The sequence below is a fragment of the Ptychodera flava genome, chromosome 20 (genome assembly GCF_041260155.1).
Source record: "Ptychodera flava strain L36383 chromosome 20, AS_Pfla_20210202, whole genome shotgun sequence".
NCBI classification, from domain to species: domain Eukaryota; kingdom Metazoa; phylum Hemichordata; class Enteropneusta; family Ptychoderidae; genus Ptychodera; species Ptychodera flava.
The window spans coordinates 35879854-35901632 of record NC_091947.1 but is presented as its reverse complement, the minus strand read 5'-3'; the positions used below and the strand labels follow the sequence as shown (position 1 = coordinate 35901632).

At 38.9% G+C, this 21779-nt stretch overlaps 1 protein-coding gene across 1 annotated transcript in view; it reads left to right on the top strand.

The window, feature by feature from the left end:
• The first annotated feature begins 346 nt into the window (after positions 1 to 346).
• The window catches only part of LOC139120826 (solute carrier family 28 member 3-like), a 31284-nt gene continuing 9851 nt past the window's right edge, over positions 347 to 21779 (top strand). The window contains exons 1-6 of the mRNA XM_070685399.1: positions 347 to 875; positions 3682 to 3843; positions 7061 to 7344; positions 8710 to 8866; positions 10153 to 10344; positions 10632 to 10793. Of these exons, the coding sequence (XP_070541500.1) occupies positions 756 to 875; positions 3682 to 3843; positions 7061 to 7344; positions 8710 to 8866; positions 10153 to 10344; positions 10632 to 10793 (1077 nt within the window). The 5' untranslated portion in view covers positions 347 to 755. The remainder of the gene's footprint in view (positions 876 to 3681; positions 3844 to 7060; positions 7345 to 8709; positions 8867 to 10152; positions 10345 to 10631; positions 10794 to 21779) is intronic.

The window sequence follows — 21779 nt, the reverse complement described above, 5'->3', positions numbered from 1 at the left end:
CTTTGACCGGGATTGTTTCTGAGTCATGACCCCACACGACCTCTTACACGATGATATATGATAGTCAAAACTTTGCCACTGAGTGTCAAATATTATCTTCCAATGATCGAAGCAATTTCAAACTTTATTGCACATATGCTTGTCTTGTTCTGCGTGTGTACATAAGGTAAAATATAACTATTAGAAATGCGCGTGTGTGCAAGAAAATTGACTTTGGAATTTTACCCAATAGTGTCATTTCACGATACATGAGAATCTATGGGGTAGACAGAAATTCATTCTGGGGGAAACAATATCAGCAAGCTGCAGTTGTAAATCGGGCTGAGTAAATAAAGCCATCGATCTCAATTCTACACACGTCAAGAATTGCGATCGCGTGGTACTCATGTTTGGTGAGGACTGAACTACGCACGACTACTATTCGTAACGAACGCGGCGCTATTTCGTGGTTGTGTCTGTGTTCATGTATCCTGATGCATGAAGAGAACAAAAGATCAATGACTATAACATTTAAATGACCTGTATAGAAAGGTCATAATGTGCCGACAGCTTTGTTCGGGAGTGTACTTAGCAGTGTTTTCTCTGAGAGCAAGGTTATTTCATCGTGAATAAAATCAGAAGACAACAGCCTCCGAGTGCAACAGCGAGGGAACTAATCTATATCACCTATTAATCGGTTCAGATACAGGATTCTGGACACTAGCCATCGGAAAAATCCACAACGGTGACCGCTAAAACTCGCAGAATCCGTGAACATGAACGACCTAGGTCATAAAAATTTTGCCTTCGTCAGCGAACAGAACGAACTTGACAAAGATCCCCTCGAAAGTGGCGAAGGTCACCATGGTTCAATAAAACCAAGCCGAACGGCAAAGGTAAGAAGCATTTGTACACAGGAAAACAAGTTTTAAAAAATTCGCATTGCACACATGAACAAGGTGTGTCTTTCGGGCAGGATTTCCTTTCATCCCCTCACGGTGTATATGAGTCGTTCACATGAACATATCCAAGAAGCTTGGTGAGTGCAAATATTGTCATAACCTACTTTATGGCACAAATAATGGCGACTCTAAGGACAACCTTTCTGTTGTCTAAGGCTTAAAAGATTGATAAATCGAATGAGACATCGACCAATCTTCCCGAGTAATACATTTGTTACGGCTATTGAACGTAACATAATGGCTGTTCTTTCAATAAAAAAATATTGAAAACCATAATGACTTAAATCAGCTCCGTCCCTCTGTCTGAGTGTTCAGGTGTTCGTTCACTGGATCGCTCACCTTTCATGGACATTACTGGCCGAGCACAAGTAGAAATTTTTAACCTTCTGTGCACAAAAGTAACACTGTATCTCTAAGTCACGCTAGATTTTAATGACCCAAGTGACCAAATGACGGAAGTTGCCCCTCAGATAAGGACGAACTCAGGTTGTAAAATGTCACTCATCCACTCTCTCTTTACAATAAATAATTGTGTCAACCCTCTAGGTATAAAGAATCAATAGAGAGAACAATGCCTAGAGCAAACCCTAAGGATGGTAGTAGAATTGGCGAAGACGCCATTATTATCACAATGCCTAGAGCAAACCCTAAGGATGGTAGTAGAATTGGCGAAGACGCCATGATTATCACACCTTTGACTCGAGAGACACTTTTGACGCCACCTGATTGTGAATCGCGCACCACTTTCAGTTCACCCGCATCAACTATATAAATATGAAGTTTATTCTACAGTGCACAATAAGTAGTAAACATAAGTAGCTTTCTTTCCCAGCAAAAACACAATTGCCAATTTGCTCACTATTACCTGACCCTTCTTTTGTTAAGATTTGAGGTAAACTGTGCTCATAGTGTGACCTGAAATGGCAATCAGGTGTGACAGCATGACAATGTTTACGATACCTTGACCTATTTACATAATAAAAAGCGACGTTAAGTGAGTGTGGGCGTCAAACGGAAATCGCTAAAGCCTTCAAACATGCTGTGGTAGATATGCTCCCAGATACAAGACAACAGTTGAAGGACAAAATCGTTCCTAACAGCTTTCATCTGAGTCAGATCCAAGGCTGGCCCAGCTGTATAGTATTAATCGATTTTTCTGGTTCTTCTCAAGTTGGGCTACGTTCACAAATAACGATTGGGGGGGGGGGGGGGGCTGGAGGAATTGCGATTGAAATCTTTTTTTTTTTCAGATTCCTCTCAATACCCGAAAACCGAAAAAAAATCAAATCTGCCCCTCCATATGATCAAAATTTTTCAAGTCCCCCAACTATCACAAGACCAAAACTCTTCTTCAACTACTGTCACTGCTCAGGTATGCGGTGACAGTGACACTGCAGTAGCAAGGCGGTACCTGACAGGGAGTAGCTGGATCAACTTTGATAATATTTTTGTTGAGTTTAAACAACTGTGTTCTTGTTTTTCTCCCCTGAAGCATGTTGCACTGTCCAGTACTAAGCTTGCTAACACAGCCTGTGCATGTGTACTATGCATTTGTATTACTGGCGAATGACTGTCATTCTGGACTCTCATTAAATTATCACCTAATACATATTTGTATACGGGCTTTGTCGACAGACTGAATATTGTGTGTTTGAGGATGCTGTCGGGAAACAGCAAGAAACTGTAGTTGTTATATTGCACAGAAATATTGCAAACATCATCAACAGTTGCATCTTCTGCCCTGTTACGAGGCTCAAGTTTTTTTTTTACGACAAATCATATAAGTTTAGATTATTTTAAATTAAAAGTCATCAAATGTGACAAAATGGTTCTAGATTTCGTTAAACTATTAAAAAGATTACAACAATTGGATGACATAAAAATAGTATTCATTTCTCATTGAATTACCTACAAAAACTTGGAAAATGTAAAACGTAAAGAAGTGAAAGGATTCTTAGCAACACTCTCATTTATATGTTTGGGATGTACCATTCTATTTGTATAGGTGGTGTTAAAGTTATATATATATATATATATATATATATATATATATATATATATATATATATATATATATATATATATATATATATATATATATATTATGAATGAGTGCGCGAAAGTGCATGTATGTTATTATGGAAAGTGGGTTAATGCAAAATTTTCGGTAAGTAAAAAAAATAAATTGTGCTGTTCGGATAACATGGTTTTCAAAAATAGGGTAGGTAGGTTGGCAGGAATTTTTTTCCCAAGATATTTTTATTTTTAAATATTAATTTTTCAGGGGTTCAGGGTGGTCAAACACCGGCCACAACATTTCCAGAAAAACGTATCATACATATAAAAGGGAAAAAACATAAAAGACATCCTCGTTCAAGCAAAAATCAAATGCCAAGTAACGAACGCGTGATTTTATGGGATTTGTTTATTTTTTTACTTCCGTGTTTACGTAGCTCTAAAAAGTTAAGGGTCGGCAGGTAAAAAAAATAGGGTACGTCTGGTTATCGGAACAGCACAATTTTTTTAGGCCTAAGTTGTGTGTGTTCAAAATTCGCACGTAAGGAAGGGGGACAGCTAAAAATATCGAAATGCCGTCGGCGATTCTTTCGGCCCTGCCCTCTGCAATAAATAATGACGGCTCCCTAACGTATTTACTCGCTGACTTATTTACTAATTCATTGACTTACATACTTCATTCTTTGTATATCTATTTACCCTTGTTTTCTTTGATTGCTTGTAGGGCGATGAAGTGGAACTTGATGAGTTGTCAAATCACTCCAAATCAAAACAAAACCCTCTTGAAGCTGATGATAGGGCTATTCTCGCAGAATCAGAGGAAGTCCACGTTGAAATTGAAGATGATGACGGGGATTTCAATCTTCCTGGTAACCAATTCACTAAGGTTGGTCAAATATCACGATTACAGTGTTTTATGAGACCACAGCTCTACTGTTTATTCAAAAATAAACAAACCAACGAGTATGGAAGGCATGCGTGAAGTTCATGGGTACTTGCGAGCTGTATGTTAGCGGCCATCATTACAGTCACACTTTCTTTTTCAAACATCGTTCGGAAATGTTGCCGTAAAACATGGCTGTTTTGGTTAATTAGTGAACTTCTCTCTAGCAATCAGCGACACCGCGATGTGGCGATCATGTAAATCCTTCTTAATACACTATTTAGGGAATTACAGAACGACAAGGTGCAAGATAAATATAAAAATAGTAACGTTCTCTTAATGTAACAACACTGCTTGCAGGTCCTGGTAATTATCATCAGCATTTCTAAACGTGCAGATTGTCCAGTATCTACGCTCCGTCTGCCTGTGAGCACTCTAGAATTAAAAGTGATTGATACAACATTCGAGCCAGTAGAAATAGGACAATAATATATGCTGAAAGGGATAGTCTTCAATCCCTGGTCCTCGCATCAGTGGCTGTTGACGATGAGTTTAGGGGAGAACCATTTGCTTTCGGGGGGGGGGTATGGAGGAAGTGGGTATGGGAGCAATTTTTTTTCCTGTCAGAGTGACAGCAATTTTTTTTCTATCGTCAGACCTGCATCAATTTTTTTTCCAAATGGAGTAGCAGTGCAAATTTTTTTTTTATTGGTCACCAAGTTTGTAATGCGTTGTATATAAGGGAGTCGTCATTATTTACGGCCTGAAACTCCGAAATTTCGAGTGCCCCCCCCCCTCGCCAACCATGATGAATTTGAGAAACCTCCCTCTCTAACTCTAAAATTTTGACTGATTGCCCCACTTAGAAGAGTTAAATACCAATACATGTAATTGCAAAATTTACAAAATACAGCAACAGTAAAGACCTTTCAAATCCTGATGTACCCTGCTAGACTATCATCAGTTATCTCATGATGGTTCAAAAAAAGACGAACCCATCAAAATGAAATTCAAAGTCACAATAAAATAAAGATATAAAAGCTCACGCAGTATCTAACTATATAGTATATTGTTTAATTTGGATGGGTATTATGACAGGGTTTTCACTAGGATATCTGACCGGGCAGAATTTGAAAGTACAGGGCGAGAACACGCGAGAGGCTTAGGGGGAAGTGTCACAGGGGCTTTCCCCTTTCTTGCATGGAAATTTTTGTGATATTGATGTGTGCAATAGTGCAGTCTGGTGCAATCTGAGAGGTGTTTTTTAATTTTTTTACTAAGTGACACTGTTAGAATATCCCAAGGGGGAGAGCACGAGAGGGGGGTTCCCCCTCTCGTATTGAAAATTTTCAGAAATTGATATGTTTGATGGTGCAATCTGAGAGGAGTTTCAGTTTATTTTGCACTCGGTAAAACTGTTTGAAAATGACATTGAACACTGATATTTTTTACATTTTTTGCATGATCAGTGTTTGAGTCACAATATTCAACAACCAAACAATGACAATACAATTTGTGAAAAACAGTTCTGTTTGCCAGAGACTGAAGACAAATGAATATACAGGAACGGAAAATCTGTGCCCCTCTTGTGTCATTTCTCCAGCTGCCAGCTTCTAATGAAAAGCGGGAATATGGTATGTTTAACTGTCAAAATGGTCATTGAACTGAGGTAAATGAAAACATGTTTCTGTGATAATAAAGGATGAATTCACAACAGTTCAGTTTTGTCCTAGATCCTGTGAAAATTTTGAGAAATTGATGTGCGCCACGGTGCAGTGTAGTGCAGTCCGAGAGATATTTTCAATTTGTCTTTTATCAGTAAAACTGTTAGAAGACCCAAGGGGGAGAGCACGAGAGGGGGTGCCCCCTCTCGCATTGAAAATTTTGAGAAATGGATGTGTGCAATGGTGCAATCTGAGATGTGTTTCAATTTATTTTGCACAAAAAAATTGAGTAACCCCACCCCCTTCTTCCTCTCTCCACATTTTGAAGTTTTTAATTTTTTAGTGACCCCCTCCCCCCTCACATTCCTCCGAATACTTGGCGAGACACCGGTGAATCGATAGTGCTTTGACCCTGGTCATGTGATCTCAGTCCCCGGTAAACCGGTTTGTTGATTGAGTGATTCGTCTTAACGGTGTTTAAGAACCAAAAATGGGGTTCCTTCATCAGTCGCTCTCTTGTTTTGTATCCCCTCTGCTTGATTGTGTGATTATTAAGTCATCTTCGTCCTCAAAGAGGTGAAGCCAGATTAGTTATTGAGAGAGTTCGCCACTATCGACGGACTCTATAGTGAGCAATCCGGTGTGTGGTGTCATATTATAATTAACATGACCAAGCATCAATGTAAGTTCTCAGGGAAGATGATATCTTTTGTGGTCAGAGAAACAAGGCTCACACATTGTATTTCATTATATTTGTTGTTCCTCAAGTTTTCATTGTCAACTGGTACATCTTTCTAACATATTTATATTGAGAGAATAATATATTGGTTTTAACACTAGTTTATTGACTCTTGTCTTGTGTTTTAAATTTTCACAATTTACAGAAGTCAAATAGTCCTCTTTAGATAGTGCCTATGCCATCGAGATATTGCAACAGCAATCCTGAAATATGATTTCTTGGGTCAGAGTGTACTGAGGTGTAAAGTAGACCTATGAAGTGCATGCTTATATCATGAGTGCTGGGGAAAAACATAAGAATTGCTTGTGGTAAAAACATTTGCGACGCCTATGGCGGCGCGCCAGCAAAGAATACATGAGAATAAGGTTTCCAAATTTTGCTAATTTCTGGTGCATTGTGACAATTTTTTTTCACTTCTGTCTGTTATGACAATTTTTTTTCTCAGGCCATGACAGAATCAATTTTTTTCCTTCTCTCTCACCTGGTGACAATTTTTTTTCCTCAAAATCCTCCATACCCCCAGAAATCAAATGGTTCTCCCCTTATGTGATTTTAGTCCTTTGTTCTCCTTTGAAAGTTGTGCACAGTTCGTCAATTTCCATTGAATGAAAAAGGCATAGTTTATTCATGTTTTTGAGACGGGTAGACAGTCTGACCATTTTAGCGGCATACCAATCGAAGCCGAAAAGGAGCGGCAATATTTTGAGAAGTCCAATGTGCAAATTTCACGTTGTTATGCTTATCAGTCCACCTCTAAATTTTGACCTTGCACTATTGTTTGAATTTTTTTCTCAATTATAAATTAATCACTTCGCAGACCATTGATAAAGTGGAGCGAGACATAATGCAGGCATGCCGCGAACACAAAACTGGTATTTGGTATGGCATTGGTATCTTCTTTTTGGTACTTTATGCCGGGTACTTCTGCTGGGCTCTGTCTCTCGATCTGTGGCGAGCCCAAGGACTGTGGATCATCACCATTTGTTTCGTAGTCCTAGCCATTTACAAGTTCATACAACATAGATGGGGTGACGTTATCTATCTCCATATCTGTGCTCCACCCCTAGGCCATGTCAGGAAACACTGGCGTATTTGGCGATGGTAAGCCTGTGCTAAATTGCGTTACTATAAGCTTAACTACATTCATGACATTATTGATCTTTTTGTCATTTCGCATTTGTATAGGACGCTTTTAGTAATGGTGAGAAATTTGACCTGAGATCTATTATGATCTTCCCTCGATTAACAGTCAAAACTGTGTCAGAGAGAGAGAGAGAGAGAGAGAGAGAGAGAGAGAGAGAGAGAGAGAGAGAGAGAGAGAGAGAGAGAGAGAGAGAGAGAGAGAGAGAGAGACTTATGTTCACTATTTGTAAAATCAGCTATACTTTTCGATGAAAATGATGGTAATAATTATAACGACGAAGATTTTGAGAACATAAATCTGAGAAACGAACTCTAGGTGGCAAAGGCTGAGAAATCTGATTAAAAATTACACACTATGAAAGAAAGTCAATCCATGAAGTCTAAACAATTGATATCACTACTTTAACACTAAGTTGCGTCTCGAGTTTATTTACAGCATGTATATCTTTCAATTGCGTAGAAATTCACGGTTTAAATACCAGTGATGCATTTTATCTTTATTGGCCAAGATTAAAACCTGATTTATCAAAAATATCAGAATATATATATATATATATATATATATATATATATATATATATATATATATTTCACTTTGTTATGTTTAGAAGTCTACCTCTAAATTTTGACCTTGCACTATTGTCTGAATTATATATATTTAAAAACTATCTACTGTTAAATTGACCAATCAGAGTGCTCAATTAAGGGTGTTTTATCTACTCGTAAAGCCTTGGTCACCAAATTCCAGAAACGAATGACAGCGCCATAGTAAAGTACTGTCCAATCAAAAGTGAACATGTCATAATCTGTAGACATCTGGTACGTTTTAATATTCAAATTTGGTAACACTGCGGAAACCAACTGCAACACAAAATCTGCTGTGGTACAAACATAAACTAATATGCCCTATAGGGCATTTAAACTAATGTAAGTGTTCCATTACATTGGAAGGCTATTTCACAAATAAAAGTTTTAATTCATATCCTAAACATGTTACATTGACAAAGGGGACGGTTGACGTAACACATTGAAAACGAAAATATATCAGTTAGGGGCGATAGTTTTTAAGTCGGATAAAACACTCGTACTCGGGCTCTTCTGGTTTATAAAGTCCAACCCTACGATAAAATGTCTCGGCCTGCGGCCCTCGACATTTTATCGTTGGGTTGGACTTTATAAACCAGAAGAGCCCTCGTACTCGGGCTATCCTATACATACATACATATATATATAATATATATATATATATATATATATATATATATATATATATATATATATATATATATATATATATTATATATAAATTCATCAAATTTTCAGGTTAGTCCCACTGATCTTGATCGTACTCCTCGTACTCTTCGCCTGGTGGATGGATGTCTTCAAAATCTTCCGTGAAAGACCTCATCAGATGATCTCTGGTTTAGGTCTTATCGTTTTTATTCTGTTCAGTTGGCTGTGTTCCAAGCGACGAGGCAGAGTAAGTGTTAACCGACAATAACCAATTGAAAACTTTGATGATAGCTTGCATGTTGTCTGTCTATACACTTTTCATAAAGACAATGTAAACTCTCTTTTATCTTATTTATGGTAAGACTTGATTAGTAAATACCAGTCCTGTAATGCCAATTTAAACTTTCTACGTTTTGATAGTGTTAAAACGATTCCATGTATAAGATAACGTTGAAGTAACTGCAGAAGCAAAATACAATGAGACAGAATTAGCACCGAGCACGATTTGTCATGTTTTGAAGTGAAAGCATTTAGAGTGATTCGAATTTAAATCGGATAAGATGGCAGACGTTACAGCTAATCATAAGTTCCAAAACAAGATTGAAGTGCAGTTGAAGGCAGATACACGATAAAGCAAGCCTTTCCTAGATCGTATTATTGTAAATAGCTATCCAATTTGAATATAGATTGACATTAGGGATTGTTTATAGAAAGGAAGCACGCACATCGAAACTGAAAGACTCAGACTTTTGCTCAGACAATTTAAGGACACTTTCAACCGCTCTCTTTTAAAATCAAGAATAACAGCTGTAGATCCACAGAATCAAACTACCTAAAACTTACATATATATAAATTTCAAGTTAGTCTCTATCCTGTATTAACTTCATGGTGAAATTTAATTTTCAAGTTTTGCGAAAATCAAAGGCGAAACCTTAATTTGCTTTACCGCAAAATGTAAAAAAATTGTGGAAACGTTTGAATTATAGAATCTGTTTCTCGAACTATAGAATCTGTTTCTTAGGGGCATCCTATGTTAACGTTAAAAGATTCATAAAACGCTATGTTGGAGAAATATCACATTGATATGATTTCAGACGACAACAATTGAAAGGATTCAGACACCATTTGTTGCACAAATTCTTGCTTTCAAAGAGGATCGATTCCAATGTTACATACAAGTATTGATATAATATATTTATATTCAATTTTAACTTTTCTCAAACGTTCCATGTACATTTTGCCTCGTATTCGGTCTCCGTGATGTGGATGCGAGGAAATAAAATATATTTAGATAGAATCATTCATAAAAACGAGTAGTCGGTCGATGTTTCGCGACAATTATTGGGATTACATAATGTATTTTGGCATTACTGTACGGAATGCGAGATATCCATAATGCTGTTAATAAGCGATAACAAAAAAGGCAAATAAAAACGACACAAACAGAATACAGATTGTCAAACGTGCAAATATCATGAAAGGGCATCGATACGGCGACTCTCATAGGTAACGTGTCTTTTTGTTGTTCTTAGGTACAATGGTCAGCTGTCTTTTGGGGTGTCGGCTTACAGTTGGCCCTTGGTATTTTTATACTTCGATCCACGGCGGGCTACGTGACTTTCAACTTTCTCGGTGACCAAGTTCAGACTTTTCTGGAGTACACTGATGTCGGTTCAGAGTTTGTCTTCAGTGCCCCACTGGAAGTGCATTTCTTTCTCTTTAAGGTTTGTGCATGTTCCAAAACAATGATGTACTCACCTACGGGATACTTATGTTTAGAACTTAGTAAAGAATACTCGTGATATACTACATTCTTAATATATCTGAACGTGAACCCTCCAAATTATCAAATAATCGAAAGATGTCACAGGTAATTTATATATGGTTTACACTTATTGAGGCCAAGATGTTGCTGAAGACTTTCCATCTCAGCCAAAATTGATTTCGTTGATACAAAGGAGACGTTCCTGACCCGAAAACGAGTAAATCGAGCATTTTCTTTTATGCTTAGGTTCTACCGGTAATAATATTCTGCTGCTACATCATTGGCTTTCTGGATTACGTTGGTATTATGGGATGGATAATAAAAGTTTTTGCCTGGGTCATGCAGTACACTATGGGAGTCTCAGGAGTGGAGGCCCTTTGCGCCGCTGCAAACATTTTTGTTGGTCTGGTAAGTGTAAATGAGTTTCATTGCCTCTGATGTGCATGAAAGAAAAATGGCGTACACGGTGCCGATGGAAATAACTGAAGGATAAAAGACAAACTGCTAAAAGTAATGCGTTAAATACGGTGCACGAAGACGACAATGTCCGCACTGTTAAAAAATTCTCTGCTGGGAGAGAACAATTCTCCGTTCAGACAAAAAATTCCGTTCTGACAAAAATCTTCCCGTTCTGACAAAAAATTCTCTTCCAGGAGACAATTCTCCGCTGTGACAAAAATTTTCCGTTTTTTAGTCAAAAATAAGGAAAAACTTTACAAAAATACAAAATTGAAGATAATTTTGCTAAAAATTTAAAACAAGCGACCTAGCAGTCGCTAGAGCTTCTTTATGTTATGTAGAGAATAACTTTTTGGACACATGTGTTGATGAAGGAGAAAATCTTTGATAGCCATCCTCAGGTCGACCTGACCAAAATTGCAAAAAATAGCTGCAAAAATACGTAATTTAAGATTGCATCATAATTTGAACATACTAAATTAAGATCGTCCATAGGGACATGAGTACTCAATATCACAGCTATCAGATAAGTAGGTTTTGAGAAACAATTTTTTGGACCAAAAATTGCAAAAATTGCCCAAAAGATACAAAGTAGTAGATTTCATCCTAATTTCAATATATTGTATTAAGATAAACTCTAGGAACCTGTACACTAAATATACAAGCTATCAGATGAGTAGTTTTTGAGAAGCAATTTTATGACCAAAAATAACCAAAATTGCCCCCAAAATACAAAATTGCAGATTTCATCAGAATTTGAATACATCACATTTTGAGCAACCGTATGAACCTGTATACCAAATATCAAAGCTATTAGGTGAGTAGTTTTTGGAGAAAAAAATTTTGACCAAATATTGGAAAATTTGCCCCAAAATTACAAATATGAAAATTTCACCATAATTTGTAAAAGCTTGACTGATATCATCCCGAAGAACATGGATGCCATCTTTCAAAGCAATCGAACAAAATGTTATAGAAAAGATTTTTTGACTAAAAACTGAAAATTTAATAAAATAAGCCAACTCGAGCACTTACGTTCTAACTACTGTCTAGATGAAAATGGCCTTGTGAACAAACGGTGCAGGGGTAGCGGGAACCAAAATGTCTAAAACGTGGAGGAGGGGAGTGCCGAGCAGTTGTTTGGTCCTGGGTGGTCTTCAGGTCGTCAAGAGATTTTCTCCAAAGTCGATTCCCTACCTTTCTCTTTCTCTAAACCCTTTTTATCCTTATTCTCACCTATTATTTATACCCCGTAAGTTTCGGCCAGTCATGTTATGAATACTTAATTAGTGTGGGCTGTGGCGTCTGCGTCGTTTAACACCAGCATTTGGAATCTTATTTGTGTGCAAGTTAGATTTTGGTTTGAATTTTGATATACATCCAACGTCAAATTGATATAGTAACATGGTCGTTCCTCAACTGATGGCGTGGCCTCACTCCATGAAAGAAGTAAAATATACATGTTGAAGCAACAAAGCTAACTTAACTGATGTCTTTGTGCCGTCTTATGTATGGTTGCGAATGGATTGTATCACTGGACTGGTACTCGTCTTTTAAGTGTTGCCTGTACTGAATTTATATTAAAAATGATAAAAATCCTCCTCTCTCGTTGTTTTGAGAGGACAGAAAGCACATTAGAAGTAGTGTTTTAAAGAAAACATTGTTAGTGGGAAGTTTATGTGTATGCAAGTTAGAATTTGGCCTGAATTTTGATATAACAACAGCCCCTATCCAACGTCAGATTGATATCATAACAATTTCAAAAACATGGTGACCCCCAAATCACCAAAGTCAAAAACAGGGTGACCCTATGTATCCAAGGAACCCCCCGGCTGAAGAAACTGATCATTCCCTAACTTTGACCAACATGTGAATGAGTGAACATTTTACGTCGATACCCGGACCGAAAACCTAAAATTCCGGTGAGTAAATATCAAAGCCCATTTGCCTACATTGCTAAAACCCTTTAAACAATTTATGGTAGTGGCATAAACTACAGGGACACCACGGCAAATTAATGTTGCTAAAGTATTGTTAACAGAACACATGAAACCGGCGAAAGGTTAAAAACGAAAGAAATACATCGTTGAATTTCTCGAAACAACCTTACTCACCATGTTTTTTAAACACTGGAAAGCAGGCACTAGTATTTACCCGAATTCTATTTCAATGCAGAAAAGAGTCCAGAACTCCGGTCGAAAATTGGTCAATTATGACACTACACACCGGATCGCGTAAATACAGTCAACAATTATGATTCGCCCTATCACCAACGAATCTGGCTTCTCCCCGTAGAGTGAAGATGACTTTCATCACAAAACCAAAAGTTCCGTAATTGATATCACTGTCAAGGACAAATTAATCATTGACAGATTAGTAGTAAAAGCATTTACTGTTAACACACGAACCAGTGAAAGGTTAAAACAATGAAATGAACATAATTTTTTTTGAAACAGCCTTTGACAACAAACTTCTCTAACATTGAGAAAATGAGCACTATTGAAGTTTAAAATTAGCCTGGCCTCGAGAGCTACTTTTAGCGCCGTAGAATAAAAACAGCTCATTTATGGACGCAGGCCAAAAGCGGAGAATGGGGTTCAGGCTATCTTAAAAAATTCCCGAATGTGAAAACGAAGAGCGTCAAGAGCTCCGGTCGATGATATGTGAATTATGACAACACACCGGATCGCGCACGCACGGTGACCAACTTTGTCACTAATGAATGTGGCTTCTATTACATGTAATAATAATAATAATACGGATAGATTTCAATCGGATTCGAACCCACAACATACGGCATCAGTCGCCTAGCTGAGAGGCCTGAGACAGAACCAGTCGGCTAAATCTCCACTCCCAAAAAAGAGTGGTTCAATAGCCGGCTAAGTTGTTACATTTTTCTGACTGAGACCTTTCAACACGTTGTAGAGTTCGTGAAGCACTCACGCACGCATGCTCACTATCATACATCGCACATACACACTTTATCGAAGTGAAGAAACGAATTTCATCGCTTTAACTGGGCGAACGATAACCTCGGGGACAATTCTGTCCACCAGCAGTGTTACCGACCCAGGATAGAAAATACGGATAGATTTCAATCGGATTCGAACCCACAACATACGGCATCAGTCGCCTAGCTGAGAGGCCTGAGACAGAACCAGTCGGCTAAATCTCCACTCCCAAAAAAGAGTGGTTCAATAGCCGGCTAAGTTGTTACATTTTTCTGACTGAGACCTTTCAACACGTTGTAGAGTTCATGAAGCACTCACGCACGCATGCTCACTATCATACATCGCACATACACACTTTATCGAAGCGAAGAAGAAACGAATTTCATCGCTTTAACTGGGCGAACGATAACCTCGGGGACAATTCTGTCCACCAGCAGTGTTACCGACCCAGGATAGAAAATACGGATAGTTTTCAATCGGATTCGAACCCACAACATACGGCATCAGTCGCCTAGCTGAGAGGCCTGAGACAGAACCAGTCGGCTAAATCTCCACTCCCAAAAAAGAGTGGTTCAATAGCCGGCTAAGTTGTTACATTTTTCTGACTGAGACCTTTCAACACGTTGTAGAGTTCGTGAAGCACTCACGCACGCATGCTCACTATCATACATCGCACATACACACTTTATCGAAGCGAAGAAACGAATTTCATCGCTTTAACTGGGCGAACGATAACCTCGGGGACAATTCTGTCCACCAGCAGTGTTACCGACCCAGGATAGAAAATACGGATAGATTTCAATCGGATTCGAACCCACAACATACGGCATCAGTCGCCTAGCTGAGAGGCCTGAGACAGAACCAGTCGGCTAAATCTCCACTCCCAAAAAGAGTGGTTCAATAGCCGGCTAAGTTGTTACATTTTTCTGACTGAGACCTTTCAACACGTTGTAGAGTTCGTGAAGCACTCACGCACGCATGCTCACTATCATACATCGCACGTACACACTTTATCGAAGCGAAGAAACGAATTTCATCGCTTTAAACTGGGCGAACGATAACCTCGGGGACAATTCTGTCCACCAGCAGTGTTACCGACCCAGGATAGAAAATACGGATAGTTTTCAATCGGATTCGAACCCACAACATACGGCATCAGTCGCCTAGCTGAGAGGCCTGAGACAGAACCAGTCGGCTAAATCTCCACTCCAAAAAAGAGTGGTTCAATAGCCAGCTAAGTTGTTACATTTTTCTGACTGAGACCTTTCAACACGTTGTAGAGAATAATTAATATAAGTATTATATAGAAATAAGTGTTATATAGAAATAATAACGCGAATAATAATAGGTTAAATTTCCGTGAAAATTTCACCATAAGGGTATTTTGGGTCGAAAAGACCAAATATGATATCGATTTCACTGCCCCATGTTTCCATGGTAACCATTTTAGGGGTTGAAAATTTCAGTTTTTCTAATATCCCATGAAAAGTTACTTTGATTGATATGAAAATTATATAGTGGGGAAGTTCAGGTCAGAGAACCTCAAAACCAGACTTATCTTAATGTTTCAAGTTGCCATGGTAACTATTTTGGATTTAAAATGTTACTTTTTCCCTAATTCCTATTAAGAACTATTGATTGATGTAAAAATTGATCATAAGGGTTTTTCTGGTTAGCACACACAAAAAAATCACACTCATTTTAATGTGAGACGTTTCAATGGCAAGCATTCAGTAGTAAAAATTACCAGTTTTTCACGCACGAGACAAAGAAGTTCCAGACTGAACGTTCACGCGCACGGAGACTCAATTGCGCATGCTCATATTGTCAGCTGCACTGGCATAGACTCTCCACAGTCGCTAGCGCTGTGCCTTGTTTTGTGCGCGCCCACGGTGGGCCTGCATTTGAAGGCTACGCTGTGCATGTGAGCACGCGCTGCCAGACACAGCGACTGTCGGTTTTTGCAAGATATGAATATTCATAAGGGTAGTGACGTCAAAAGAAACACCTATCTAACTGGGCAGAGAGAATATATACTAGCTGGTAGACCTATAGTATACGCGGTATGTTTTTATTTTTCATTTTCAATTTTATTTGGCTATGGTACTTGTCATTTCTTTTTGATTAACGGATGTGTGCATTTCTATAAAGTACCTGGATCAGGCTGAAATCCGACCGGTCGCTTGCAAGAACGTCCAGACCCTGGGAATCGCGTCGCGATTCGCGTCGCGTCAATACCTGCTGGTATCGCTTAAACTGCTTAGTGTCACTTTTCCGACAAGCATTACCCCTTGGCTTAATGATATCCCCCCTCTCTCCGTACAGTATGATGCATAATTCGGTGCTGCACGTACGACAAGTCCACCCCTATTGACAAAATTAAAATAAACAACACCTCTTTTTCAGAATTTCCACAGCTTCAATGAACTGTTATTAGATTTCTATATAATACTTATAGCCCCTAAACTTGTAATAATAATAATAATAATAATATAATTATAATAATAATAATAATAATAACAAGGCAGTATTGCTGAAGGCAATGAGTACTTGGCCGTGATAGAGTAATTTTGAGGACAATATATATACTACATTCAAATATGGTCTTGAATTTCCTCCTGTCAATGAGGCATTTGATTAACTGGTTATTAAACGAAGCAATGGCATGACAACGGCAAAATATGTCTAGCAACTTTTGTGGAGTTTGAGGCAGGGGTTCTTTATTTATAGCGGGAATTGCTTAAACTCCTTAAATGTTCAAATTACAGCAAATTTCTTTTGTTCTCGATGGTAGATGTCTAATATTTAGATGGGCATATTTAGATTTCTACCCTATAGTTATCCCTATATACCAAAAATCGGACATCCAGCTCTATTGGCTTGCTCAGAATTAGATATGCGCATAATTAATGAGGTACAATATGTGGTGTCATAAGGTGTCCCATCATACCATTTATGAAGGGTGTAGCACTTGTGGTTACTGAGTTGTGGACAAATATATATATTTGAGGTCAAAGGTCATTGAGGTCACGTCACATTTTGTCATAATAATTGTATTGCTAAGTTATTCCTATATACCAAAAATCAGACCTCTAGCTCTATTGGCTCGCTCAAAATAAGATATGCGCATAATTAATGAGGTACAATATATGGTGTTATAAGGTGTCCTATCATACCAAATATGAAGGGTGTAGCACTTGTGGTTACTGAGTTATGGACAATAATGTATATTTGAGGTCAAAGGTCACCAAGGTCACATGATATTTTGTCAAAATGTCTGAGATATCTGTGTGAACCGATGGACTCACTGATGGACTCACGGACGGATATGACCCAATCTATAAGCCCCCTGGACTTTATCTTTGGGGACAAAAATCTGTGTCACTGCATCCTTTAGGCAATATGAATACGATGAGAAACTAAATTTTTATTTTTCTTGGCCTTATACATGGGAGTCTATGGAGAACTGCCTTATACATGGGAGTCTATGGAGGTGTAAACTAAAAAGTCCTCTAACACGGCCAAATTCGATCGCATTGTGAAACAAATCGACGTGCATCTGTATGGGGTTGGGTACTATTCTTGTGCAAAGTTTGAAAGAAATTGACCAGGGCATGTCTGAGATATCTGCGTGAACGGACGGACGGACGGACTGACATGACCAAACCTATAACTCCCCCAGGACTTCGTCCGTGGACACTAAAACAACGCAACAGTTATTACAGCTACACCGGCGGTAGGTTCATTCAGAGCCCCGTACGGTCTGCCGCCGTCGCTTGAAAACAATCTCATAAACCTGGCCATATGGGCAACTGTGTATGGGCAGCTGGATGCTTGACTTCCTGGAGAAGGCGAGCTGTCACGTTCAAGCTCAGGATTATTTGTCGATCAAATTTCAGTAAATTTACCTTACTTAGATGAAATTTTGTCTATAGGCTGAAATTTCGCCGAAGTTTGACAAAATTGCATCGATTTTTCAGGTTCATATCTGACATTTTTGAGTTTTGAGTGCAGACAGAAATAAGTTTTGAGGCAACATGCATATGGCTGCGACCCCATGTTGACCCCTAGCCCTGCGTACGATGCTATGTGCTACAGCTAACACACAGCATTGTACGCAGGGCTAGCGAGAGAGTTGCCGACATCGACGGTTATTTACGAGAAGTGAATAAAAGACTGTCATATTTGGAAGCGATCGAGTAGCTGAGGTAGGCTGGGATACGACTTGGGCCCAAGAACGCTGAATTTCGGCAGTAATTTGGCTTTTAACGTCAAGTCCCAAAATGGATTTGAAGTCACCGACCCTACGTACGGGTCTTTGCAGGGCTGTGGTGAGCGGGGCGATTAGCTGTAGCGGAACACACAGCATCGTACGCAGGGCTAGTTGACCCCAAGTGAAAATGTGTTCGCGATCAAATCTTCCTATATTTTTTTTCAGAATTTTCGACAAAATCATTGCTTCTTAAATCTTTTGTAAAGTATAAAGTACTAAAATAAAAATGCGATGTGCCATGTCTCCAGATTTCTAAAATATCGTTCGTTGACAGTTCGACGGAATACTCATTTCGCAAACTTGTGACGCAGTTGAAATTCAATACTGACCGCCAAATAATCTTAATGAGACGAGATCATTCTAGACATCCTCCAAATTATCCAGCCATTCGCGTTAGAGTTCAGCTCGCTTAGAGTATCATAACATTCTTCGGCCTTCGTTTAGATCGACCCTAATCTCTCCCATTTAGGAAATAAATACACAAGCTACCTTGACAAAACTTCGTGCACCATCCAGGACCAAACGCACGTAAATCTGTCTTGGCGTCATCATCTCCTTACATGGTAATCGGCATACCGTATTTTTTAGCAAAGGAGACACAGAATACGTCGGAGTATTCAGTTTCAAAACGTATTACATTGTGTGATGTTGTCAAAAAAAGGTAATGTTACTGCAGTGGTATAAATTACAACACACAAAAGTTCAAATCAGTTTATTTTGGACTGGCTTTACCCAACATTTCATATTGTTTCTTATGCCAGATTTGACCACGTGCTTACTGGCGACCCCTTTACATGCAAATTTTGTGTCAAATGGTGTGTTCTCCTGGAAAAACAAACGTACGATTTCTAAATGAAGGAGGCGAAATTTGCCCTCAAAACTCGAAACCACCCCTTTATGGGGTGTACCTAGCTATTTTGAACGAGCTTCTCGAATCTGCAGCTCTATTTCGAAATGATGGTCTGGTTTTCTCAGCTCAAGGATAAGTGTTCTCCATCGCTGTGGCATTACTATTCTCAACTGGGGGTACAGTTTCCAGTCGTTATGTTTTTCATTGTGTCCGGGATATAAAACCTTCCTTTTTACACTTTTACTTTGATTAACACTAGTCCACATCTTGTCAGCGATTAACCATGTTTCAAGTTTAAATGTTAAATTCTGGTCTCGAGCCCTCTTGTTCGACCAAACTGAAATTACCCCTCCACTTTGGCTGGTCCAGTGGGTGTAGCAAGGGTCGTGCCATCGCCTAGGAAACGGAGGGTGCATTAATTGTTGCATTTCGATGCACATTTGATTATATTCAGAAGATTTTGTGGCAAAACTCAGATAGAGAAGCATTAATATTCACATCTCACTTATTCAAGACTGGCTGAGAGCAGCACTTCCATTCAGTTAACATCATTACGCCATTTATTATGCCAAGAAAGATGAAGCCAAGACATTTTGCCCTCCCTGGTCTCAGCCAGAAATGGTTATACCTTACAGAGTTTTTTCCCACGGAATGAAAACAAATGTACTTGGGCTGAGGCCCAAGTACAATAATAATAATAATAATAATAATAATAATAATAATAATAATAATAATAATAATAACAAGGCAGTATTGCTGAAGGCAATGAGTACTTGGGCCGTGATAGAGTAATTTTGAGGACAATATATACTACTATTCAAATATGGTCTTGAATTTCCTCCTGTCAATGAGGCATTTGATTAACTGGTTATTAAACGAAGCAATGGCATGACAACGGCAAAATATGTCTAGCAACTTTTGTGGAGTTTGAGGCAGGGGTTCTTTATTTATAGCGGGAATTGCTTAAACTCCTTAAATGTTCAAATTACAGCAAATTTCTTTTGTTCTCGATGGTAGATGTCTAATATTTAGATGGGCATATTTAGATTTCTACCCTATAGTTATCCCTATATACCAAAAATCGGACATCCAGCTCTATTGGCTTGCTCAGAATTAGATATGCGCATAATTAATGAGGTACAATATGTGGTGTCATAAGGTGTCCCATCATACCATTTATGAAGGGTGTAGCACTTGTGGTTACTGAGTTGTGGACAAATATATATATTTGAGGTCAAAGGTCATTGAGGTCACGTCACATTTTGTCATAATAATTGTATTGCTAAGTTATTCCTATATACCAAAAATCAGACCTCTAGCTCTATTGGCTCGCTCAAAATAAGATATGCACATAATTAATGAGGTACAATATGTGGTGTCATAAGGTGTCCTTTCATACCAAATATGAAGGGTGTAGCACTTGTGGTTACTGAGTTGTGGACAAATATGTATATTTTAGGTCAAAGGTCATTGAGGTCACGTGAAGTTTTGTCAAACAAATTATATTGTTAACTTATCCCTATATACCAGAAATCAGACCTCTTGCTCTATTGGCTCGCTCACAATTAGATATGCACATAATTAATGGGGTACAATATGTGGCGTCATAAGGTGTCCCATCATACCAAATATGAAAGGTTTAGCACTTGTGGTTACTGAGTGATGGACAATAATGTATATTTGAGGTCAAAGGTCACCAAGGTCACATGATATTTTGTCAAAATGTCTGAGATATCTGCGTGAACCGATGGACTCACTGATGGACTCACGGACGGATATGACCCAATCTATAAGCCCCCTGGACTTTATCCGTGGGGACAAAAAACTGTGTCACTGCATCCTTTAGGCAATATGAATACGATGAGAAACTAAATTTTTATTTTTCTTGGCATCATACATGCGAATCTATGGAGAACTGCCTTATACATGGGAGTCTATGGAGGTGTAAACTAAAAAGTCCTCTAACACGGCCAAATTTGAAAGCATTGTGAAACAAATCGACGTGCATCTGTATGGGGTTGGGTACTAGGCGTGAACGGACGCACGGACATGACCAAACCTATAAGTCCCCTCGGACTTCGTCCGTGGTGATTAAAAACAACGCAACAGTTATTACAGCTACACCGGCGGTAGGTTCATATCCAGAGCCCCGTACGGTCTGCCGCCGTCGCTTGAAAACAATCTCATGCACCCGGCCATATGGGCAGCTGGCCGGATGCATGACTTCCCGGAGAAGGCGAGCTGTCACGTTCGAGCTCAGGATTATTTGTCGATCAAATTTCAGTAAATTTACCTTACCTAGATGAAATTTTGTCTATAGGCTGAAATTTCGCCGAAGTTTGACAAAATTACATCGATTTTTCAGGTTCATATGCGACATTTTTGAGTTTTGAGTGCAGACAGAAATAAGTTTTGAGGCAACATGGCTGCGACCCCATGTTGACCCCTAGCCTGCGTATGATGCTATGTGCTACAGCTAACCATGGATGTAAAAAATAGACACACAGCATCGTACGCAGGGCCAGCGAGAGAGTTGCCGACATCGACGGTTATTTACGAGAAGTGAATAAAAGACTGTCATTTTTGGAAGCGATCGAGTAGCTGAGGTAGGCTGGGATACGACTTGGGCCCAAGAACGCTGAATTTCGGCAGTAATTTGGCTTTTTACGTCAAGTCCCAAAATGGATTTGAAGTCACCGACCCAACGTACGGGTCTTTGCAGGGCTGTGGTGAGCGGGGCGGTTAGCTGTAGCGGAACACACAGCATCGTACGCAGGCTAGTTGACCCCCAAGTGAAAATGTGTTCGCGATCAAATCTTCCTATATTTTTTCAGAATTTTCAACAAAATCATTGCTTCTTA